At 36.7% G+C, this 27320-nt stretch overlaps 1 protein-coding gene across 1 annotated transcript; it reads left to right on the top strand.

Annotated features, from left to right (window-relative positions):
• Positions 1–1291: 1291 nt before the first annotated feature.
• LOC126966824 (ubiquitin carboxyl-terminal hydrolase 31) lies at positions 1292–26642 on the top strand. Its single transcript, XM_050811080.1, has 13 exons — positions 1292–1707; positions 1780–1968; positions 3500–3634; positions 4384–4518; positions 10313–10416; positions 12910–13030; positions 13426–13573; positions 18083–18229; positions 18556–18740; positions 20837–21075; positions 22623–22718; positions 22987–23936; positions 24489–26642. Exons 1-13 carry the CDS (start codon positions 1372–1374, stop codon positions 24527–24529), a joined length of 2826 nt encoding a protein of 941 aa, XP_050667037.1. The 5' UTR covers positions 1292–1371; the 3' UTR covers positions 24530–26642.
• Positions 26643–27320: the final 678 nt, after the last annotated feature.

Genomic DNA, 27320 nt, shown 5'->3' on the forward strand with positions numbered 1-27320 from the left:
CCTTCTGAGTAAGTAGGACTGACTAGGCCATTTCAAAATGCTGTAAAACACTCCGTTAAACGTAGATAGCGTACCTGTAGGTATAAAACAGTTTATCTTCTGCGTTAAAGTAGTCTGTACCCTCTTCAAAATACGACCGGTCATCTAAGTGCGAAAGCATAGAGATTGATTTGTAGAAGCAGTAATTTTTATTAAGAAAACAAAAAAAGTGCATTACTTTAAAAGGTTAATAAAATCTTTCAGTGTCGCAGTTATATTATAGAAGAGAATTTGGCGATTTCTTCTCTCCAAGGTCGTATTAATCCCTATAAAGGTATTAATTAAGTATTTTAAATTTATTGAGTACCGTATTAGATACATTGTTACATACGTTGTTACTATATAATTTCTGTTGGAAAGTACGTTGGGACAAATTAAGTAACTTTAATTTTACAAGTATTCTGGCCTCACACTAGGATTCCCAGTATCGTGAGGTCCAGTCTCTTTCCCTACATTTATACAAATTAAATAGAATTTGCGCGGTGGCCGCCGCGCAAAATTATGATATGGGTATGATAACAACAATATGGGTATCGTATCCGAGGTTCTCGGGGGTGCAGAGAATGATTCTGTGATCATTTTTGAAATCCAAGATGGCCGCCGCACAAAATTATGATTTCAGTAATATGAATATCGTGTCCGAGGTTCTCGAGGGTGCAGAGAACGATTTTGTGATCATTTTGAATTTCGAATTGTGATATTTCTAAGTTGACAACACTGTAGGTGGCTGAATTTATGTTGTTTTTGTTTATGAGAACCTAACTTGGGTAATTATTGTTTAAATGATTACTGTTAAATTAAAATTTTAACCAAATAATCTTGTTTATCTATTTTAAATAACAAGGTTAGTAAATTTTAGCCTCTTTATTTTATTGTCAACTAGAAAATTCCATTTAAATAAGTTCCTGATGAATCGCATCGACTCGGCGACTGTTAAAAATAATTCATAATGTGACAGCTCAACAGTCGATTTCAATCGATTCAGCACAACACTAACTAAATCAACCATATTTTGGTCTCCAAACTATACACTTTTTTAAGGTAATATTGTTTCCAGCTTTGTACTAGTCAGCGTTATGTTGTTTGTTTTGTAATGTATTATTTTAAATATTATTTCCAAGTATTCCATTTGTTTGTTTTTTCTGCGCGTTGACAGCAAATTGAGTTTGGCCTGACTTAAAAGTCTTACCTACCAGGTCATAAAAAAAATCTGATGTTTGAGTTTTGACTTTCACAATTTTTTATTGTGAATTGTGATTTGTGGTTGTTTTTAGGAAATAGAAATTTTATTTCAATATAATTAGACAAATGTAAATAGTATTTTGATTTAGTATGTCTATTAATAATTTAACGTCAGTTTTAAAATCGTGCTCGGAAAGTGAACTAATAAATGAAGTCGTGGAAACGAATATGACAACTAAACAAGTAGAGGGATCCCTACTGAAACGGACCTTTACATTACCCCGTAATCCTTTTGGATCAGTCAGAGCGAGTTCTAGTAAAAATAGACCTGTTGATACTGATAGCAAGCCACCTATCGCTACATCTGCGGTAGTCGGCACTCAAATAAATGAAGGTGCTGTTGAACGGAAGTTATTCAGAAGGCCGTCTTGGAAGATATTTCTAAATAAAATAGCTCAGCATATGACCACTGTAAATACTGGTGGGGTATGTATATAATATCTTATCTTCATTGTTCACATTGATTTACATTATTGCAAGACTACATTTACATTTCAGGTCAAATCTGTGCAGACAATTGCAAGTGACAGAGTGCCCTGTATTGGGGAACCTCCCTGGCCTCCAGGCGCTACTCCTGCAGCTACTGGAATTAAAAACCATGGAAATACTTGCTATATGAATGCAGTGCTTCAATGTTTATCACATACAGATGTTATTGCTGAATATTTTGTACTTGATTACTACAAGGTATACATTATGTTTTCTATTATAGTATATTATTAAAAAAATTAAGCCTCACATATTATAGATACCATTACATTGTTATTTCCTTAAAATGAAACATTTTTAATGATAAAAACATGTAACACCTATATTTGTAATAAAAGTTTAAAATTGACAATATAAGTTTAATTGGCTATGTAACCTCGGCTCTTATCTTTATCAAGGTTATTAATATTAATAGGATGATTAAATATTTAATATTATTACTGAAATATATCAGAAAGATACTTTGGCATGTTGCTAATTTTTTTTAAATCATATCACATATGAATACATACTAGGTATTTACTTTCTGTAAAAACACAGGTTGTTGATTATGTGGAAATTACATTAGTTTCTGGGTTTTTCAATGTGGTCTTGATGTGATTAAATTATTTATTTGGCATTTAATAATAATATTGAACCAGTAATATTTGTAATACTTATTGCACTATACCATAATTCTTCAAATTTACAGTATAGATGAGGCTCAGTGATTACTTAAATATAATAAGATAAATGAAATGTAAGTTTAATTCATGTTAATTGGAGTGTTATTTTGTATTTCAATACAAACATACCAATTAGTTTGGCCTGGAGAATAAAGAATATAAATTTAGAACCAGATATAAATTTTGGTTGGTGGGGCAGAAAAATCCTTGATTGGGGACCATGAATATATGTATGCAGTGTTGGTAGGCCCCCCGCAAGATGAACTGATGATCTGGTCAAGATCGCCAGAGATTTCCTATTGTTGTGGAGATGTTTGAGGGAAGCCTTTGTCCAGCAGTGGACGTCTTCCAGCTGATGATGATAAATGTTTAATATTATCTCAGATAATACAAGCAATAATAGCAAACCAATGATAACTTTGATGAAGATTGCTTTCGAAAAAGTAACCAAGTCATCTGATGCATAAATTTTTATTACTCTCAAAGTCTGCCCGTAGTATGTTTCACTGTACTCTAATAATAAATCAAGATGATTTCAAAACTGTACCATTCTTTACATAAGTAAAGTTTTTACTATATATTAATAATGTACATATAAAGATGTGAGAATGGCATTGCAGAAGAGATGCAAAAACTGAATACGAATTACATCACGAAATGTATTAATAGTTTATATTTAATAGTTCAATCATTGTTGAGGTTTTTTTTTAACTATGTCAAACAAGTGTCAGATAAGTGGCAGATTCAGATGAAATACATTATTAAACATTAATTGAAAATTCGTTATTATTCTCCGATATAAATGAATGAATAAAATCTTATTAACATCATATCTTAAAATGTTTCTGAACTTATTTAACATTTATTGAACATATTATAGTTAAATTACAATCTACAGCCAACCTCTAGTCATGACAACTCCTCAAATATATATAAAAATCAGTAAGTTTAAATTAATGACTATACTAACTACTAAAGAGATATTGTAGGCTCACTTTCGTCCGTTCATTTGTATAGGACCATGTTTTCATCACTTTAATTACTTGATGCCAATTTTCCTTAAGGTTGATCTTCAAAAAAGAAACAAAATTAATTCAAAGAAATATGGCACCAGAGGTGAGGTCACAGAACAACTGGCAACACTCTTGAAGGCGCTTTGGTCATGTTGTTATGCACCCGATATGAGTCTTGCCTTAAAGGTAAGCATAAATCCTTAATTTTAAACCAGTAATTAATTTATGCTTCATATTTGGTTATGAAAAATACTCATATTAGAAATATCAATCTAATTAAGTATGTTTATAAGAGATTAGTTTTTAAGATACCAATTAATTTTAATTATTCTTAATGATGAAAAGCAAATAGTGTTAATAAATAATAGGGACAAGTCAATTATATTATGTAGTTTTCTAATATGTAGCACTACTAATACTATGTATATATTTGTATTAATTTTTTTATTATGTGAATATAACTAAAGGAATAGGAAATTTTAAACTTCTTCACTTGAGAGCATAAAATCTAAATTGAATACTAATTTCTGCATTTTCCTTGCTGTTTTCATTTCATTCAGGTCTACATGCAGGCTCGCCAATGTCATATGTAGATTGTTGATCACTATTTTCCTTGTATTGTACACTCATCCAAATGTGTATATATATGTGTATCATTCTTTATTATAAAACATGGATTTTTTAACTTATAGGCAATTATGTCCATATGTTTTACATCATGACTTGAATGTTATATTCGCTCACACCATACATTGTTTTAAAACTTTCACTTTAATCTCTTCAATATTTATGATAATTATTATCATTATTCGTTGATATAGAAAAGTTTTATGTCTTTATATTATTATGAATATACCTAATGTTGGTTAATAAATAATGTCTGTTACACTCTTTATCGTTAATGCTTTAGTAGCAAATTTTTATATAATTTTCAGACAGCAGTAGAAAGACATGGTTCACAATACAGAGGGAACAGCCAACATGATGCTCAAGAATTTCTTTTTTGGCTTCTTGATAAAGTGCATGAAGACCTAAATACAGCAACCAAGAAAAAATACAAAACAATAAAAGTATGTATAAAAAACTGGAATGAGATTATTTGATATATTGCTTATATTCTGCATTAGTAAAATATATCTTCATATTCTCATAAAGAATATGTGCTGCATGACAAGTTAGTTTTACTTTTACTAAGATTGTCTAATGCCGGGTTCCTATTCTAAATAAGTGTCATAATAGGTATAAGACAACAAACCAATATCGGCCTACCAAACGTTTTTAATTTTCAGCATTTCACAATTCTTTTTGTCTGTCCTACTGTGTATTACTGTCCATAGTTTGTTTAAATTTTGACGGATCTCTCTCAAAACTCTTTCACTTTTCGTTCCAAAAAAAATTATTGTGTATTTAAATTTATAATAATTATACATTATTAAAGTTTGGTTTATTACCAATTTTTAGTATCAATAAATAAATTTTAAGTAAGGGTAGGGTGAGGGATGGCCACCGGTCCTCGACACTAACCTATGCGAAACATAGCGGCACTAGGCCGCTACTTCACGCCGGTATACTGTGCGGTATATTGTGGAGGTAACCCATCTGTTTGCATATCTGTGGGAAAAAAACCATGGACGCCTTGGTATATCTGGTTGGACTGAGGCATAGAATTTACCTTTAACCAATTTTGATTCATTCCAGTATGTATTCCAGGACTTGTCGAGATAAGTTTTAGAAAGTGCATTCAGATCTTGCGAACTATTTTTATAATGTTCATAAGAACCCTATTGTATAGCAGATTTAGCACAAGAGTCTGCTGTTTCATTGCCTGCAATGCCAGAATGCCCTGGAATCCAGACAAGTGTTAAATTGATTCCATTTTGATGACAGGAAAATATAGCCTCCCTAATCTGAAGAATAATTGGATGTCTTTACTTACTCCGGAATGGGTTTTCCTTGATGGATGATAAGCAACTAAGGGAGTCAGTAAAAATAACAGTTTGATTCAGGTTATGGGAGCGGGTAAACAGGATTGCTTCTAATAAGGCAACGGCCTCTCCTGTAAGCACCGAAGACTCCGGAGGACATTTTAATTGTAAAATGACTTTAAAGCTGGGGACCCAGCAGGCTGCGCCAACACAACTTTGCTGAGACATCTTTGAAGCATCTGTGTAGATAAGAAACTGATTTGACCTAAGCATTGAAATTTCGAATAAGTATCGGGGGCTCCTTTGACCAAACCAAGATCAGTAATGATGGAGGGATTGAAAACCAGGGCTTTATATGATGTGGCGAATAGAGGACTCATCGATAAAGATAACAAGGGATGAGGGAGATTGGTAAACTTACGAAAACTATCCAATAGATAAGAAGAGGGATTGCGTGGGCTAAGGACTTGAGATAGCTGGTCCAATTTGGTCCACAATGGGTGGGAGGAAAGCTGTAAACCTAAAATTTTGCTGACAAACCGGTCACATAGCTATTGCCGTCTGAGATGTAAAGGAGGATCAACACATTCGACTTGTAGAGCGTTATGGGGGAAGACTTCATTGCACCCAGAATAATTCTGAGGCAACGATATTGAATTTTATTTAGCTTCTCAGACACTGTTTTTTTTAAGGGGTCTAAAACAAACGAACAGTAATCAATATAGCTACGAACTAAAGCATTATATAAGAGTTTCAGGGAGTAGGCATGAGCACCCCACCAGACTCCCGCTACTGCGCGTAGAACATTGATGCCCTTTTCACATTTATTAATTACACATTTGGTATGAGCCAATCCGTTCAGTCTGTAATCAAGGATAACTCCAAGGAACTTTGCCTTATCTACCAAGTTGATGAGTTGGTCCTCATAGTAAAAGCTAAAGGTAGGGATAGATCTCTTCCTTGTAAACACAACTGCCTGGCATTTAGACACTGACAAAGATAGGCCGTGGTCGGAGAGCCATTGCCCTAAATAGTACAAAGCAGAGTTGAGGCATTGGGATATTTCCTCTACAGAGCCTGAGCTATGATAAAGGACAATATCATCAGCATACTGCAAGATGTTACAAAAATTATTAACGGACAAATCTAGATCCTGAGTATATATGCTGTATAGCAAAGGACTAAGAACAGAGCCTTGGGGAAGACCTTTCCACACTAATCTGGGTGGGATACTGGAAGACTGGTGTTACATATGAAATGTGATATCCTCGGCGGTACACTCAGCTGGTGCAGTTTTTGCCTGAGCAACGGAAGAAGTACATTATCATATGCAGAGGCTACATCGATAAAAACACCCACAAGGTTTTCACCCTTACCAAAGGCAGTTCGAATGTCTGTAGTCATTAAACTGAGGCTGTCTGCAGTACTGAGGCCCTTGCGGAAACCGAACTGCGAAGGGGCCAGCAGTCCTTTGCCTTCCATGATCCACTCTAATCGGTTCTTAAGGAGGATCTCCGTAACTTTTGCTAAGGTGGACGACAGTGCAATAGGTCTGTATGCATTGGGATCTGATGCTTTTTTCCCAGGCTTGAGAAGAGGGATCACTATTTGAGACTTCCAGGAATCTGGAATTATTCCTTTTTCAAAAAAACCATTTATCAAATTTAGAAAGGAATATTTAGATTTGTTATTTAAATTCATGAAGTTCTCTTCTGTCATTTGGGCTGCGTACTCTTTCTCTGCTACCATTCTCTTATTGAACAAGTTCTTGCATTCCCCATCCCAGCAGGGAGGGGAAGGCAAATTATATGAGACAGAGAGTTTTACGGGGAATATTGGAATCGGCCGAAGAAATAAGAGATTTGACAAACTGTTCATAGTAAGTCAAGAGGTTACCATCACTCTGAAGATCAGGAAGGGAGTCCAACAAATCATCCACGGTTTGAGCATAGCGAGACCAATCTGCGTTCCGCAATTTATATTTTAGTAAAGGGTTAGGATTGGGGCGAGGAATTGTCCTATTATTTAGAGTAAGGATAATAGGAAAGTGGTCGCTACCATAGGTAGTAGGAAGAGTTTGCCAGGATAGCTGAGATGCAAGGGAAGTTGAAGAAAGGGATAGATCTACTGCCGATTTTTGTTTCTGATTGGGGTAAACTCTGCGGGTCGGAGAGCCATCATTCAGGATACAAAGATTCATATCCTCAAAGAACCAACAACGGAGCAAACCCATCACAGTTGTAACTCCCCCACAAAGTGTGGTGGGCGTTAAAATCACCCATAATTACAGTGGGATGGGGGAGAGAAGTTAGAATAGTTTCAATTTCTGGAATAAAGGAGGGGCTTGGATGTGGAATATACAAAGAGAGGAAGGAAATATTTACAGCTCTCACAGCAACAGTATTAATCTGATTACTGTGAGGGGGGATAGGAATAGAAGAAAACGAAATGTTTTGCCGAATGAAAATTGCACTACCCGCATAGCCGTCATCTCTGTCATCCCGCAAACAGAAGAAACCAGGGACCCGAAATCGGGCTCCAGGCCTCAGCCATGTCTCCGAGATGGCAATTATAACAGGGCTATGAAGGTTAATTAATGATATAAGATCTTGTTTCTTAGCACGGATACTTTTACAGTTCCATTGCAGAAGAACTGTTGGGGCCATTGTTCAAGATCTTAAAAAGACGGGTTAGATTGTGGGCAACGTTGGGCGGTAATGGAAGTTCGCTGCATGGAGCAACGATGCTGAGGAGCAATGACGAAAGGTCTTCTAACATTTTTCCTTGGGATTGAGGGAAGTCGGGTTGGCTGTTGCCAAGAGCACAGCCATTGGGTAGAGAGGAGGGTGGGAGATTGATGATAGCGTCATGGGCCTGCTTGTTGTAACCCTTTGTACGGGGGCGAGGAGAACGAATAATTGTCTCCCGATAGGATCTTTTAGGGTTGGAGCTGGGTTGAGATGAGTTGGTAGGTTGGGAAGAGTTAACGGGCAGAGGGGAGAATGTAGGAGAGGAGAAGAACTCCCTTGTCATCTCCGCATATGACCTGCGGACTGGGGGGAAACGAGCCGATGCATCTATATACGATATATTATCCTGAGACATAATACGCTTTATGTTTTCTTGGCGTAAAAACTCTGGACAGTTCTTATCTGACGCAAAATGACTGCCTGAGCAATGTAAGCAGGAAGCTTTTTCTTTTGGAACATCACAGGACTCACCTGTATGGAGCTGGGCGCATCTGTAACACCTGGGCTTAGACCTACACTGTGCTTTAACGTGGCCAAAACGACAGCAATTCAGGCACTGAATAGTCGGGAATTTATAGATTTCTACGGGAAGGGACGTATAAAATGAAAAAATTTTGGAGGGAAGCATCTGGCCTCTAAAAGTCAAAACAACCGATTGAGTGGGCACCCACTCGACAATACCTTCAATGATGTTCTTGCGGTTTAAGCGGAGGGCTTTCAAAACCTCGCCACAGCCAATCGGTAGCTCTAGGGATTCGACAAAGTCCTCCATAGACCAGTCCACAGGGACACCTCGGACTAGGCCCATCCGAGTAATATTAAAAGTCGGAATTACTGCTTTATATTTTGTCAAAGTCAGAATTTGGTTACTTAGAAAGTCATTAGCTGCTTGAGCGTTTGAAAATTCAACACTTACTCTGTTGCGGCCAACACTTTTAACACCGTCCTTAACAATGTGCGTGAATTTATTTTGGTGTAGGAACAGTCCAAACTTCAATGCACGGATAGATGTGCCTGCAGATGGGTCCGAGACCTCCCTGGAAACGTGAACTATAAACGGACCTTTGTCATCCCCACTGTAACCTTTAGGGCCTTCAGCGAACGAAGGATGCGTGTACATAGTTTGTGCGGATGCTTGGGGCGGATTTAAACCTGATTTTTTCCCGCTTTCTGTAGCGGGCTCATCGGATTCGACATGCCGCTTCCGAGAGGAGGCAGCCTGTCGAGACGTATTTCTAGACCCATCGGGGTCTGGTGGAACCGGAGGGGGTTCCACCTCCATTCCCAACACTAAATTACACCACCACCAATAAACAATAGTTAAAACACAAAAACCGGCCACTTTTCAACAAAAAAAACACTCCGAAAAACACCACACGTGTGTCAACCAAAGCCAACACGACGGTACTCCTTTGTTTATTTATGTTGGGTATTTACATTTGACAATGACATCGGTGACAAAAGAAGCCAAACATTTGGCTGTGACTCGGTTTGCCACCTTTTTTGACTGACTTCAAAAAAGGAGAAGGTTCTCAATTCGTCAGTATTTTTGTTACCTCCTTAACTTCGACTGGGTCAGTATTTGGATGATTTTTATTATTATTTTTAATTGAAAGCTGATGCTTCTCGTATGGTACCATTAAGTTGGTGTCAGCCAAAGTAGGCTTGTTACTATATACATTGTTATAGGTGAGTTATTGTGCTTGTGTCTCACGCCGGACGTGACGAGGCGAGAGTGGGGGGAGGTGATTTAAAAAATAAAAATAATTGTAACTTTTATCTCATCAGGAGTGGGCTTATGATAAATATTTCATGTTATTTTTTATAAATATACTGTATAATTTAAAGGCAGTATGCTTCATGTTCATGTACAAAGTATTAAAAAATAACATTTGGTACATACATACTAACCATTAAGTCTTATTCAGTATTTATTATAAATGAGACTATCAGTTTTAATTTTTGTAATGTTCCACGTTTGCATACAAGTGAAACTACTAATATTTACTATGTAGCACTACACCCGAGGCATTCGCAAGCAACCGATAGCCGATTAGAACTCCTTCCGCTGTACTGTGCATTCCTTATATACCACTCAATGTCACAAGGTTAATGTCATGACAATGTCATTGATTGTTAATACATACTCCGTTCAGACTAGATGTCAATACACAACAATTTTGTTGCAGAATACAGTTGGAAAGTCAGATGAGGTTGTGGCAGCTGAGACATTAGCAAACCATGCGAGACGGAACAGTTCATTTGTACAAGCAGTGTTCCAGGCACAGTACAGGTAATTTATGTTAATTAGGGTAGATTATGTAATCTAATAATAAAAATATTAATATAATAATATTGACACACTTTTTACACAAATTATCTTGCCCCAAGTTAAGCATACATAGCCTGTGTTATGGGTTACAAGACAACGATATATTTAATACAATATACTTACTTAAACATACATAAATTCATATAAACATACATAAATACATTTGAACATCCATGACTTGGAAACAAACATCCATATTCATCTTATGAATGCTTGCACCTACCGGGATTCGAACCCGACCTCTAGCTTAGTCGGTAGGATCGCTAACCACTCGGCTATACAGGTCGATATACTTGATGGCTTGAAGATATATTTGTTTTGGCGCGTTAGGGAAAAATTATCAGAGTGAATGGGCCAATATTTGTGATATGTTGACTAACTGTGTACATTCTGAGTTCGTAAATGCGTTTATGTCTTTAAATATCAAATACTAGCTGACCCAACAGACAATCTCATTCATTCTGTACATAATAAATATTTTTTTTTTATGAATTGGTCAATAATATTTCATAACATCAAGAATTATTTCGTAAAATATGCTCCTTGTTGTTATAATGAAATTATTTCACAGCAGAACTATTAAAATATGCGTCAATAAATTCTTTCATAGAAAATATGTCCATACAAAACAAAAATTCGTAATATAAATAATTATTGGTCCCAAATCGAAATAAAAACTATCCTTTCTCTTAAGTTGGACTAAATTGTGCTCCATGAAGTATTTAATCCCAATTAAAATTCGTTCATTAGTTTAGGAGTTCGCTGGAAACAAACATCAGGAAAATGATTTTGGGAATTTACCACTTATAAGAGGTGTTCATAAATTTTTTTTTTCCTCACGAATCCATTTCTGTTTATACTAGTTTCTATAGGAGCTTCTTTGATGACTGAAAAGATACATTGTATACTTATAGGATCATTAAGTACACGATGCTGCAAATTAAATATGAAATCAAAACTTATGAACGATGCGGTACTCGAAACCGCGACCTATTGCGTTCCATTCGAGCGCTCTTCCATTGAGCCAACCGTTCGAATGACGTATCGTTGATAATCTTGTATGCCTTGTTGCAACTCACAGGTGGCTTCATCTACAGGATCTACTTTATAGTTGATAACCTGCTCAACCCGAATATTTACATTTTAGGAAATTGACTTGAGATGTCGCTCTTTCAAATCTAAAGTAAAATAAAAAAACATAACAAATTGTTTACATGATGCTGCTTTTTGGAACGTTCGAGTTTTTGGGACCGTCGGTAAAGCGCCATATGTTGTTTTTTTTTTTTTTTATGGAATAGGAAGACAAACGAGCGTACGGGTCACCTGTTGTTAAGTGATCACCGCCGCCCACACTCTCTTGCAACACCAGAGGAATCACAGGAGCGTTGCCGGCCTTTAAGGAAGGTGTACGCGCTTTTTTTTAAGGAACCCATGTCGTATCGTCCCGGAAACACCGTACAAGGAAGTTCATTCCACAGCTTTGTAGTACGTGCAAGAAAGCTCCTTGTAAACCGCACTGTGGAGGACCGCCACACATCCAGATGTTGATAGTTGTTACCTGTGATCTAACAGTATTGCATAGCCATTGTATGATATTGGAAGACAGTTCCCATTTCTTTTCAATCAGATTGCTACGAACTGCTTTAGTAGTTTTATGTCCAAAGTTTTTGCAACTAGCAACTGGCTATATTATTTACAATCACGCGATTATTAATTGGCATGTAACGTTGAGTTATGAGTTTGTTGTCTTAAAAGTAATAAAGTTATATTTGTTTAATTCTTTGACGTCGATGCAATTATGTTACGTTTTAGAGTTCACTGTTCAATTATGTTTACAAATCATTGTCAAGCTACCTTTTTGGCGTTAAACTCAGTTTGATCTTTAAAACGTCTTGTCTGTTTTGTGTTTTCGTCTTGTCCAATTTACATTAAGAAATTTGTTTAGATTTGATAAAGAGACAGCTTATTTCAGTTTCCTGATATGTACTGTATATGATACTAGCCCGCTTCGTTAGGCGTATTTTAGGGTGATTAAATTATTGAAGGAACGTTGGAATTCGAAAGACAAGTAGCCATCAACCATCTGGGATGAATTTGCATTGAATGGTGGTAGTTTCGTGTCGATACGATCAGTGGTTTAGGCTTGAAAGAGCCTCAAACAAAGACCAATTTCATTATGTATAAATATATAAGATGGAGATAGGCGTTGAAGGCTATTAAGTGTAATGAGGATCCTGTAGTTGGCGCTACAACTTGAGAGTTGAACAGACATGCCAACATTTACGGATCATGTCAATCGGACAGACATAGTTCTAATTGGACGCTAGGGCATATCCCAGAACATACTTAAAGTGGGCCGTGCGTCAGTCAGGGCGATATTATCCTAAGTCTTACTAGACTTAATATAAATATAAATATGATACTTCATATTATATCACACCATTTCATTTTCAGGTCTGCATTGACATGTGCGAAATGTGACAGAACATCTTGTACGTTTGATCCGTTCCACTGTGTGAGTGTTCAGTTACCGACCAGACCAGCCACCGCACAGCCATCACCACTGCCAGTCAATGTAAGTATTTCCATCAATACAACTACGTTTAATTCATATTTGCATAGGATGCCTGCTAGATTATGGGCACCATAATGGCGCCTTTCTCTGTCGTGAAGCAGTAATGTGTAACCATTATTGTATTTCGGTCTGAAGGGCAGCGTAGCTAGTGAAATTACTGGGCAAATGAGACTTAACATGCTATGTCTCAAGGTGACGAGCGCAATTGTAGTGCCACTCAGAATTTTTGGGTTTTTCAAGAATCGTGGGCGGCATTACATTGTAATGGGCAGGGCATATCAATTACCACAAAATCTAAGTTTAATTCACGTATCGTAACACAAATTATTGTTTGTATATTTAATAGTGTACCTAGTAAATAGAAATTATAAAACTATCATTTAATGACATTCTAGGTTGTGTATGTAAACCAACAACCTCGGCAAGTGCGCATTGGAGTTGAGCTACCGGCAAATGCCACGATGGAAGACCTGCGGACTGTTCTACACACAGACACGGGCGTTGAACGAGAGCACATCATATTGGCTGAAATTAATGAGACTGGTAAGATTAAATAGCTTACACTACTAACAAAAACACAATTGTAAACTCCTTTGTGGAAATAGCAGCACATTATTAACCGACTTGGAAAAAGGATTCAAAATTTTCAAATTCAAAATTTCTTTATTTGTACACAGTCATTTACAATCACATATGAAACTCTCCTGGTAGATTTAGATAATCTGTGTTAGGAGAGAATCGCTCATTGCAAGTTATACAAAACAATATTAAAAACTAAAAGTAAGGAAGTTGTTGACTCAAGTGAATTGGATTATAAACAAACAAAACCAGTTATCTAGTCGGCCCGGCGGCCCGGGCGATCGCACGCGAAATAAGTCATTAATTTCATTGTGGATCAGGTTATATTAGCATCATGCTAGCCGCAGGTACGCAGCCGGACGACTACATAAACATGGGAGTTAGGATCATGTACAAACATTTTTTTTTTTGATATAAATAAAGATTATAATAAAAATGTACAATATATCAAACATTGTAGTTACTTATTATTACTGATTTTGAAACATATTATGATACACACACACACACATATATATATATGCACGTAAACATAGGAACTTACATAAATATAACATCTTAACAATATATATATATATATATATTAAACCTATATAAAAATATATATACGGTACTTTAAGTAGATAAATAAATTCATACATAGGAGCAAATTTTGTGAACGGGCTGTAAATCTTTTAATTTTTATGTTTTATAATAATACATTTTTTTTTAAATAATATCTTATAGTTAGAAACCGTTTACAAATTTTTAATCTAATTAATTTTTAAGTATTTTTTCCGTATCTTCATAGTTGAGTGTTTTTAGCCATTTAATAACATTAATTTTACATTCCCTAAATGTTAGTGAATAAATATTAAGGGATCTGTTAATTTTATTATACATATTGGTGGATTGTGCGACAAATTGTTTTGAGGCAAATTCTGTTCTTACGATTTTGTGTTTTAGGACAGTATAGGGGAAACCCCTATACTGTTTTCAAAGTAAGGGAAGAGTCAATGATTCTATGTTTCTGAATTTTTAATATACATTGCACAATATATAACTGGCGGACTGTAAGTAGTGATGTTTCATGGTAAAGTTTGCTAGTATTATAGAATTTACTTTTGGAATATATGATTTTTATTATTGTTCGTTGTGCACGTTCAATATGTAGAAATTTTGTTTTAAAGGTACCACCCCATACACTTATACAGTATAGGAGAACGGATTCCACTAGAGTTTTATAAATATAAGTTAGCAGCGCTCTATTACATACATTTCGCAGGCGTTTAAGTATCCATATCATTTTCCGAGCTCTGTTAGCAACAAGTTCTAACTGGGGATACCATGACAAATTTTGATCAATAATCACACCCAAGTACTTTGTGGTATTTACTCTTTCTATTTGAGAACATTTACAATTAATAGGACTTATTAAGTTGCAACAGTGAGCAGTTAATCTCATGCTCTTATTAGGCTGTGTAGAATTACGAACGGCAAAAGTAATATAATTTGTTTTAGTTAAATTAAGAGATAAGAGATTTAATTGTAACCATTTAAGCACTGAGTTTAATCCCAACTCGGCTGTGGAAAATACTTCTGCCCAACTGCTTCCATGAAAGAGTAACGCGGTGTCGTCAGCGTAGGAAAATACCCTTCCATTTTTTAATTTAAAGTTAGATAAATCATTTATGTATATTAAAAATAAAGTTGGCCCTAATACACTTCCCTGCGGTATTCCGAATTGTAGTATAGGTGCATCAGAGCTAATTATATCATCACTAATTTTCGTTCTTTGTGTGCGATTTTGTAGATAATCCGTTATTAAACTTAAAAGAGTTCCCCTTATACCTATATTTTCAAGTTTTTTCAAGAGGATGGGGACAGAGATGGTGTCAAATGCCTTTTTTAAATCGAGGAAAATACAAAGAGCTCTGTTTCTATTATCAAGTTGATTTGTAATATTCTGAGTTAAGTCTTGTATAGCGTCTTCAGTGCTTACACCTTTACGGAAGCCATACTGAGATGGTGAGAGTATGTTATACGTCTCTAAATATTTTAGTAAACGTTTGTTAATAATTTTCTCTAGTATTTTAGATATAGTTGAAAGAACAGAAATTGGGCGGTAATTGTTTACATTGTCTTTAGGCCCACTTTTGTGCACTGGATGTATTATTGATTTTTTCAATTCATATGGAAATACTCCTTGTTGTAAAGAGATCTTGCTTAGGTGTGTAATAATTGGGATCAAAACGGATTTAGCTGATTTCAAAAATTTTGTAGGGATATTGTCGTATCCAGTGGCTGATTCAGATTTAAGGTTATCAATAATACTTTCTATCTCAAGTGGATCAGGTTCTATTATGCCAATGCTATTAATCTGTGATGGAAGTTGTTTAAAATATGCGGAAGTTGAATGATTATTACTTACAGGTATATCTTCAGCAAGTAATTTACCCACATTTCTGAAGTGGTTATTCACGTAATTTGCTGATTCGATGGCTGTCGGTTTTATATTAATAAGTTCTATATTCTTACTTTTTGTATTATTTAAATTTGTAATACTTTTTAAACATTTCCATAATGATTTGTTATTTGTCTTTGATTTTTCAAGTAGTTGTCTTTCATGAGTATTTTTCAGTTTTTTAATTAAGTTATTACAATAATTTCGGTACCTCTTATATGTTATTCTTAATATTTCATTAGTGTCATCATTTTTAAGTTTGTATTGCAGAAGATTTCTATTTTTTATACATTTAAGAAGACCAGGAGTTAGCCAAGGTTTAATTATTCTTTTATTGGAGGGTATTTTTACAGTTTTAGTATTTATATTAAGTGAATCTACTATTAAGGTTATTAAGGTTATTATTTTCTTGGTAAGTGTGTTGGGATCTTCTTCCTTTAATAAGTTAGGATCATAATTGGCTTGTAATGTATCTAATGCACCCTTGTAATTTGTAACCTCTTTTGTTTTTGGAGGTTGACTGGATATAGTTGTGTGGTACAAATATATTGCCGTCATTTTGTGGTCGGTTACAGTAGTATCTAATACCCCAAGATAAGTTGTGAATTTGGCATTATCTATGTTTGTAATTACATGATCTATACAACTATTTATACGTGTGTCAAATTTATGACCTGGTAGTAAGTTATGTGCAGCTAGCATTTCAAGATAAGAGTCCGAGTGTTTATCATTATTTCCATCTATTATGTTTATATTAATATCTCCGGTTATTAATGTGTTATTATTAAGATAAGGTTGTTCTAAATATTTTTCAAGGGAGTTCACAAACATTTCTGCATTTCCCGAAGGAGGACGATATATACATATAAGCTTAAGCCGAGTAAAACCATCTGTAAAACCTACTTCAAGACATGAAGCACCTTCTATTTTTATTTCTTTGACTGTGTGTTTTACAGTTTCATTTATAAATACGACAACTCCATCATTTTGATTAATTTTATTTGTGGTACTGTAAGTCACATAATTACTTTTTTGAGGGAGGGGTTTATCAAGGTTTATTCGGCATTCAGTTAGAATGATCAGATCAATGTTTATGTTTAGCAAACTTGGAAAAAGGAGGAGTAGAGAAGGATGTTCTCAATTCGTCGCTATGTTTCTTTTTTATGTTTGTTACCTCAGAACCTTCGAGTGAACCGATTTTGATAATTTTTTTTTATTTCAAAGCTGGCGCTTCTCGTGTGGTCCCATTGCCATCTATGAATTAATCTAATTCTAGTAACCATTATTGTTATTTTTAGAGTCGGTGTCAGCCAAGGTAGGTTCGAAAGTATGTATGTATGTTATAGTTCAGTGGTGCTTGAGTCGCACGCGTGACAAGCGAGGCGAGAAGGGAGAACGGGGCCGCGGCAGGAGGACACCGATTCCAAAAATAATAATAATCGTTACTAGAATTAGATTAATTAATTAGATTGTATAAAAATACACAATTATTTTCATACTTTTTAGTGTTATTCTGTTTTGAAATAGTGTTTTTGAAGTCGGTTGTTTTTTTATTATTTTATTTTTAAATCAACTTTTTTATGGTTATTTACACATCAAAAACAACTGATGCTGAAGACGCGCTGCCCTTGATCGCCTATTTATACACATTTTTCTCGTTTGAGCCAGAATCATGCTCTTCCGGCGCAGATTTGAAAATCCTCGCTCCTGATTGGACAGAGCGTTAAAACGGCGATCCATACATCACGATAGTGGCCACATAAGTCAATAATCTGGTTCGCCAACGCAATGGAGGATATCACTGTGTCCGTCAAAATATTTTAAACTGCATTAGTAATTCCTTTATGGGCCATGGTATCCATTTTACAACAAACTTTTCAATAATATCCATTGTCTATAATCTCCACGCTAATCTCCCGACCGAACGACCGGGTTGGTCGGCAGCGTAAAACTGTTCAAACAATTCGACACATGTTTCGCCTCTACACGAAAATCTTCCACAGATTATGTAGTGATGTCTATTACCGCAGGTTGGTGCGTGGCTCGCAACCCATGGGAGCCGGCCGGCATCGACTCGGGCGCCCTCTATTGCATGGAGGCGCCTCCTCTACTGCAGACACCTACCACGCCATACCTACTCATACTGTGGGTGAACTTGCTCGAGGGAGAACGTTTCGGTGAGTTCACTAAAAAGTGTTTCTGCAATATGATGTTTAGTTTTGTTTGATGGAAATGGAAGGATCGATTCAATTAATATGCCAGATCCATCATTATGAAGGTCCAAATCATTAATGGTTTACAACTTTAAAGTAGATTATGTAGTTGGACCCAAAACCTGAGAGTTGAAAAAACATAGCAAGGTTTACAGCCAATGCGGCACTCGAACGGTTGCTTCAGTTGGTAAGAGCGCTCGGACGGAACCCATGAGTTGTAGGTTCGAGTCCCCCATCGTCCATAATTTTTTGTATGAATTAAATTTCGATTAATGAAGTTTGAATCACAGGGTCGCCGTACGCGATGCAAGTGCCGCGAGAGATATCATTCGTGGACCTCCAGAAGTTGATGTTGAAGGAAATGTGCCAGGTGGTCGCCGACCGCGTGTTAGAGACCGCGCAGGGAACGGATATATTCAAGGCGAGAATTGCTGAGGCGCATCGACCTAGAGACCCCGCCTATCTTCAGCCCGAGGTAACATGCCATCACTTATTACGCGTATAAGTGTTTATTTTCATATTTTTAAAAGCTGTAGGTACCAATTTGAAGTATATTAGGTAGGTTTATATTAATAAATAATGAAATATATAGTGTAGTCTGGGAGGATCCTTTGCACAGGATGCTGGCTAGAAGATGGGTACCACAACTTTCTCAATCTTCAATCAAATTCAAATATTTTTATTCAAAATAGGATTTAAAATCACTTTTTGAACGTCAAAAACTACCACCCATTCAAAAGAGATTGCCTCAGACCTGAGAAGAATGGGCGCAAGAAACTCAGCGGGCTTTTTTTTAATATAAAATATGGATTACAATGTGATATCGTACAATAAACATTTATAATTAAAGTCATTAAGAAAATCGTTTATGCTGTAGTAACCTTTCCCACACAAACGTTTTTTAACAATTCTTTTAAATTTCGTAACACATTTGTTTACTACATTTTCTGTACATCATATTGTAGAAGCATATACATCGCCCAACAAAAGACTAACTCGACCCAACCGAGTAGTAGGCATAACAAGTTTATGTTTGTTCCTCGTGTTAACATTATGAATGTCACAGTTTCTAGAAAATTCTTCAATGTGCTTATGAACATACAAAACATTATCAAAAATGTATTGAGAAGCAACAGTCAAAATGTTTATTTCTTTAATTTTTTCTCTAAATGATTCCTTAGGACCAAGGTTATAAATCGCGCGAATAGCCCTCTTCTGCAGCACAAAGATGGTATTAATATCGGCCGCTCTGCCCCATAACAATATACCATAGGACATAATACTATGAAAATAACTAAAGTATACTAATCGCGCCGTATCTACATATGTCAGTTAACCGTCTAATTTTCTTAACCGCATATGCTGCAGAACTAAGCCTATTCGCCAATCCTTCAAAATGGGGGCCCCACTGCAATTTGGAACCGAGAGTAATGCCAAGAAATACAGCAGATTCCACTGGTTTTACCACCTCTCCATTTAATAAAATATTCGCATCTACATTTTTGACATTTGGCGCGGTAAATTTAATATATTTGATTTTATGACTATTTAACAATAAGTTATTGGCGCTAAACCAGTACACGATGTCAGATAGAGCATTGTTTACTTCGTCATATAAAACTTGGCTTCGTTTCACTGTTTATAAGTGAAGTGTCATCCGCAAACAATGCAACCATGTGTTTTTTTTCTACAAGGTTAGGTAGATCATTTATATAAATTAGGAAGAGGAAGAGTCCAAGAATAGACCCTTGTGGTACCCCCAAACCGAGAGTAGTCCCAGGAGATCTCCTGCCATTCACCTTGACCCTCTGAATCCTATTATTTTAATATGAGATTAGAAGATCGAGTGCATATCCTTTTATACCATAGTGACATAGCTTCCTGACCAGCGTTGAATGTTGAACACAATCAAAAGCCTTAGATAAATCACAGAATACTAAGTGCATTCTGTGATTCCTCCCAGTCGAGCGTCCCCTAGTAAAGCCAAATTGTTTTATATGAAGTCACTTATAAGTGTTAAAGTGAGTAAGCATTTGGTTTAAAATAATTTTCTCAAAAATTTTACTTAGGGTCGGCAACACTGAAACAGGGCGATAGTTATTCGGGTCAGAAGTGAGTCCCGATTTAAATTTCTACGGCGGATTTCTTTCAATGGCGCCTATTTCTGCCGTGAAGCAGTAATGTGTTAGCATTACTACTGTGTTTCGGTCTGAAGGTTGCCATAGCTAGTGAAATTACTGGACAAATGAGACATCTTAATTCTCAAGGTGACGAGCGCAATTATGGTGCCGTTCAGAATTATTGGGTTTTTCAAGAATCTTGAGAGGCACTGCATTGTTATGAGCAAAGCGTATCAATTACCAGCTGATTGATCGTTCTGCTCGTTTCGTCCCTTATTATCATCAAAAAGTGTACACAGTCAGTAAAGTAATCTGTCAATACTTATGTTTTAATCGTCCATGAGGTTATGATCTGAAACTACAGCACTTCGTAGTGACATTTGATGCAAAATAAGCACCCATAGTTGGCCCAAATTATGCTATATTCTACGGTCCCCTAATAATTTGTCAGTTGCCACACCCGCTGTTTGCACTGGACGTGGAACAAGCGCTGGTCTCCCACGACAAGTACCCGCACCTGCGCCTGGAGCTGCAGTGGGAGCCGCAGCACCGCGACAGCATCGTGCGGGAGTGGGGCGAGGCGTGCGACGTGCACGTGTCGGCGGGCGGGCGAGCCGAGCCGCTCACCCTGGCGGCGTGTCTGGCGCACTACACGCGGGCCGAGACCCTGGCCGTGGAGGACGCCTGGAGGTAACTTGGATACACCTGGATACACCTGGATCTATCACACCTTGTTGTACATTGTTTTGATTGTAATTTATAACCAAAAATACCGACATAGTCCATACAATCCAGTTAGGCAGGTCTAATTTCGCGAAAGAGGTCACTCGTCGAATCCAAGTAGGACGCTGCCCGTTCGGGAAAATATTCTCGTCCCAAATACCACAGTGTCCGAAGACGAAGGTTTTCTGCCAGTGTGTGTTGCCAGTGATGACTTGCGATGCGCAGACGTCGTCGCTAACTATAGGCCTTATGAGAAAGCTCATGGTCCCTCAGAGGGCAATGGAGAGGGCTATGCTCGGAGTTTCACTGCGAGATTGAATCAGAAATGTGGTAGTAAGAGAACCAAAGTACCGACATAGTCCAAACGATTGCGAAACTGAAGTGGCAGTGGGCAGGGCACATAGTTCGACGGACAGATGGCCGGTGGGGCAGTAAAGTCCTCGAATGGCGACCACGTACCGGAAGAAGCGGTGTTGGTAGGCCCCCCACAAGATGGACCCACGATCTGGTCAAGATCGCCGGAATACGTTAGATGAGGGCAGCGCAGGACCGATCGCCGTGGAAATTCTTGGGAGAGGTCTTTGTCCAGCAGTGGACGTCTTCCGACTGATGAAGAAGAAGAATTTATAACTTTACTACCGATGCTCTAGTTATATGAGAACCGTTCGAAGTTATAAAAACAGGTTCCAATAAAGCCTTTGACAGAATCAGACACGAAATATTATAAAGAGATTTTTTCTTATTTAATTGATATTAGTAATGGTATTAAATCTGCTCTTAAATTGAGAACCACACTCGAGCCGCTATAATAAATGATAAATATATCTCCAACTGAGCTAGCATTCCCAGTGTACCCCAAGGATCCTTATTAGGGACCCTTTTAAGAAATGATTGTGAATTACGTAAAGACAGACTCACATCACTCTTTACGCGACACAAATGTTTCTATTTTGCTGATGATATGAAAGGATTTTTCAGCATTGCATCTTATGCTGATTTATTGCGGACAATATCAGAATATTCTTGTACAACTATGTAGTTTAAGCGTAACCTTACAAAGAACTTGTTTATGTACTCAAACTAGTAAGAACTTGTAGTTATATTCTGAGATTTCCTTAGATTTTAGTGAAGTTATGCCATTAAAATCAGATATTGTGTTTCGTCGGCTCGACTATAGTAGGTACTTAATAATTTGCTTAATCAATTCCAAAATCTTATATTGTCTGAATTGAAAAAATCCAAGTGCATTTTATATTTTACCTTTATCAAAGGCAATCACAAATTTTCATTAACTTCAACCTTGTTAATAGCTTAGTCCATCCCATTCGTTAGGGAGGACCCGTAGCATCCCAAAATTCGTCCGGCTAAATGAAGAATCGAATAATAGATAAATAATAAAAAAAAAAGATCATACGCGAGCTTAAGTCCTATGAGTTAGGTGCTTTTTCTCCATCTCAAAATTGCTCAACGTACCATAAAAAGTTTTCACTTCAATAATAAATTGTTTTTTTCAGGTGTCCTCAATGCCAGAGATACATGCCGGTTGTGAAAACACTGGGCCTGTGGTCACTTCCCGACATCCTCGTGATACACCTAAAGCGATTTAGACAGTGAGTAACACATACTATAGTATACTTATATACCTACAACCGTAAATAATGTAACGACAGTAGTCTTATGTAAACAATTTGCTTATTTAAAACTGATATTCTTCACTTCTGGGATTACTTAAATTAAATTTGTAATTATTCAAGGCCCTGATGGAACTCAAGTGTACTTGGGTTCAAGTATAGCACCTTTCATAAATTTTTGTTACAAATTTAATTTAGTCTTATGTAGTTAAGAATGAAATAATTTTAGTATTTATTTCTATTGCAGGCAAGCCAAGGGCCGAACGAGTACAAAATTGACCACAATGGTTGAATTCCCATTGAATGACTTCGATATGACACCACATCTGGTACGGAAAAACAAGACCAGCGCTGAATCCCCGGGGCATTCAAGATCGCCACGGCGGCGACCCTCAAAGACACCCAGCATTCCTCAGGAAAATATATACGACCTGTACGCCATATGCTACCACCACGGGGATGATTTAGAGACTGGTCATTATACTGCAGCTTGCAAGAATCCTTATGAAAACCGCTGGTACAAGTTTGATGATTCAAGAGTCACCGCCGTGAACGACGAAGACGCCTTTAGCGAGCTCGTGAATAACTCCGCGTACATGCTGTTCTATAAGCGGAAGAGACCGACCGTGATGCACTCTTGTTCAATGGAAGATAACGAACACTGGGCACTGAGAATGCCCAGGCACTCGAAATTACCTGATCTGACAGAAATTACTGAAATTAAACAGGAATCAGATAGTAATACTGGCGTATCGGAAGATGCTGAAGATTTAGAGCCTGTAGTGGAAAATCAGGATGTTATTACGAACGAATGCATACAGGCGACACTGATACAGTCGCCGACGTTGCAACGGCCCCTCATTATCGAAGTGAACAAATGTCTAACGAACGACGAACTAAGCGATTACGAAAACGAGAGCGTGTCCATAGAACCGTACATACACAAGGATGTGCACGTTAACCCCAAGATGACGCCGGTGGACGCGCGACGACCGCGATCTGTGGACTATCCGGCCAGGGCTGGAACATCCCCCCCCTCTAGGGACTCGGATAGGAGTTACGAAAGTTCTCCGCTGGTATCATGTATAAACGAAGTCGAATATCATCCCACTACTGAGGACGTAATGCTTTCTATGTTTCAGGAGTCTAAATATATCGTCCCGCGGCACCACATCAACGGAGAATCTCACAGAACAGGTATGTGTGTTTAGACTTTCCAAAATTAATTAACACAATACTCAAAACTCGAAGTAATTTATGTGTTTCTAGAAATAAGATTATAATATCAATTAGATTAGAAAAAAATATTTGAATTTAAATTATACTACACTTACTTCTTTTGACGTAACGCCGCAACGACTTTAGTAACATACTTAATTTATTTGAGAAAGCGAATTATCCTTCTAATATTAACAATTTGTTATGTTTTTAAAGTGATAACCCCAATTCTAGAATTAATACACAAATAAAATTTAAAAACAAAATTTTATGAACTATGCGGGACTCTGAAGTCAATTTCTTAATATGCAAATATTGGGGTTGAGCAGGTTATCAACTGTAAAGTAGATCCTGTAGATGAAGCCCCATCCTGATAGTTGAACAAGTCATACAACATTTATGACTATACGTCACTCGAACGGTTAGTTCAGTTGGACGAGCACTCGCACGGAATGCGAGAGATCATAAAATTTTGTTTTCAAATTTCATTTGTGTTTCTAATATTACTTAAATAATATTATTTTCTTGTAGGAGAAAAGTCTAACGTATGGAAAACTCGAATATCTACCTGAGAACGGGCGCCGCCGGCAAGCGGTGAGAAGTTGTTCATATTAATATGTTGTTTGAACAATCCGTATGCGAGCAGTATGTGGAGCTAGGACTGTCTGTGAACTTGTAGTTTGTGTTAGCCCGCCACTTAGATATAAAATAATAAACATTAGAACCGAACTCTACATTAGTACCACATTAACCTATTTTTCAATGAAAGTTGATAAATAAATACTTAGTCTAATAAAACAATAAAGAGTGAAGTCATAAATTATTAATTTATATGTGGAAATATTGAGGCAACCATGGGAGTCCTCAACTCCAGAGGCCAAGAGATGAGTCGCCAGCTTTTAAGTTGGAAGTACGCTATTAACTTGAAGGTACCTAAGTCGTATCGGTTCGGGAAAACTGCATCCGGTACTTATTCTCTCTCTCTCTCTCTCTCAAAGTGTCTGTGCGAGGCAAAAGTAGTTGTCAAACGTCAGTGAATCGCTGCACTAGTTAGAGACGCTATTATGGGATCATATAAAGATTTGAAAGAATTTCATCATAATATTATTATTAATAATTAATTAAGTAAATTATCATTGTTTAACTAAAAAATGTGTTTCAATGTATTAAATATATCATAAGACGAAATCATGGTCTGTACTAATATATGCACCTACTAGAAAAATATAAAGGGAACGTAATGCCATTAGATGTTTATTTCTAGATTTATCCATATAATACATAACTACAGAATATTGAGTCCGTAGAGTGACCAATATGTGGGGTAGTTGCTGATAAAAAATCATTATTGTTTATTTTTGACGTTGACAGATAGATTGACCGCACGTTAAAATTTGACAGCTAGTGTTAATAATATACTTCGTGTGATTGAATGTTTATATAGATTCTGGGCACCGGTCATTACTATAATCACTTGTAAATTCGTTTACACCGATCAAATGACACACTCTAAGCTTGTTGGTCTACTGAAACGTGACATTGGCGAGTTGTGGTGCCCCTTCCACAGGTGCCACTAGAAAGAATAGAATAGAATGTTTATATACTTAGCTACAGAAATATATGTGGGGTAGTGGCTGATAAAAGTCGTTCTTGTCGATTTTTGACGTTGACAATTTGACAACACCAATTGGCAGCTAGTTTCAATAATGCTTCGTTAATGCGATTGAATCCCTAGATAACCTACCAATTTAAATAATCCTCTTTTATTGTTTTCTATATTGAGCCGATGGTCTTGTAACCAATGCTTTATATAAATAAATAAAAAAAAGATTCTTTGACGCCTGTGTCTACATATAATGTGGTACTTTTGTATTGTGACGGTGTACGCAACCAGTTATCTGATTAGATCTGAGACCTTGCGCGTACTTGACACAGATTAAATGTTTCGATGTAGATTTAGTTTATTTATAAAGTGAGAGGCCTGTCTTATCATATATTTTCTCATGTTTCAATGTTACGACAACCACCATGGGCCACGCCTTCATAAAAATTAGTGTCAAATCTGTTCTACTGATTTCGTACAGCTATTAGACTAAACTGTTTAAACGGTAGTAGTTCTGCCCAAACATTGCCCAAAGCATACAAGGACAAAACCGATAATGATGAAATTGGTTCAAAAAATCAAAGAATTAAAAACAAATAATATATAATAATGAGGATAGTTACTACCACTCTTGAATGAATCATCCAAGACTCAAAAACAACCACAAAATTTCATCAAAATCGGTTTAGACAGCAAAACATCCATATCGCGAAATTTGTGTTACGGCTCTTATGAAAACATGTTGCGTTGTAGTAATTTGTGTTGTGGCGATAAGAGCACAACGCCACTGCTCGTCGTTAGCGTCGAGTTATAAATATAAAATGAATATCGGATCATTTTATTTTATTAAGCGTCTTATGAAACATGTAACCCAGTTTGTACCTATACTGCGACGCTAGTCTCCTAAACATAGTGTATTTTAACAACCCCACTTAACAAATGATCTTATGAAATAGCTAGTAATGTGTTAATCAACGGATGCCTAATAAGAACAAGTACGAATGCTTGCAATAGTCGTTCTAGGATAAGGTTAAGTGTATTTTGTGAAATATATTATGTAGTCATAGTCCGACCGTTTATCTGAGTCCTCGCCTGCGGGGTACAGGGGCGCGGGGGGGGGGGAGCGAAATGAGCGATTATAAAAATTCGCCCGCCGCCCGCACCTGTCTCAGTCCCCTTTGTCGTCATACCCCCGCGCCCCTGTACCCCGCAGGCAAGGACTCAGATAAACGGTCGGCCTATATATAATAACGTAACAATGTATTGTTGTCATTGAATACCACACTTGTGCCTTCACTGTAGGGAAGTTGTGATTTATATATGTATATAATATAGATGTTTCGAAGTTTTGTATTTAAAGGAGATTATTGTGAAGTTGATTGCCTCTTGATGGTATAGTTGATTTCAAACAATGCTAGCTGACCTGGCAAACGTTGTTTTGCCATATAAATTATATATGTAAACCTTCCTTGAGCTGCAACGAATCTATTACAAAATATTTCATTGAGATCGGTCGAATAGTTTAGGAGTTATTAGGGTATATACAAACATATATTTTCTTTTATATAGATAGGTAGATTAACAGATTGTACCTATATAATCGAAAATATTTGAAGCCACGTTGGTCGCACAATAGATAATTGAATTTAAGAAATTATAAATAATTCAATTGGGTTTTTCATTGATAAGTATATAAGTCGTTAGTGTGAATAACACATTTCGTCTTCGTTTTGCGGATGTCTCAACTGCTCGAATTTGAA

Source organism: Leptidea sinapis, chromosome 11 (assembly GCF_905404315.1).
Source record: "Leptidea sinapis chromosome 11, ilLepSina1.1, whole genome shotgun sequence".
NCBI classification, from domain to species: Eukaryota; Metazoa; Arthropoda; class Insecta; order Lepidoptera; family Pieridae; genus Leptidea; species Leptidea sinapis.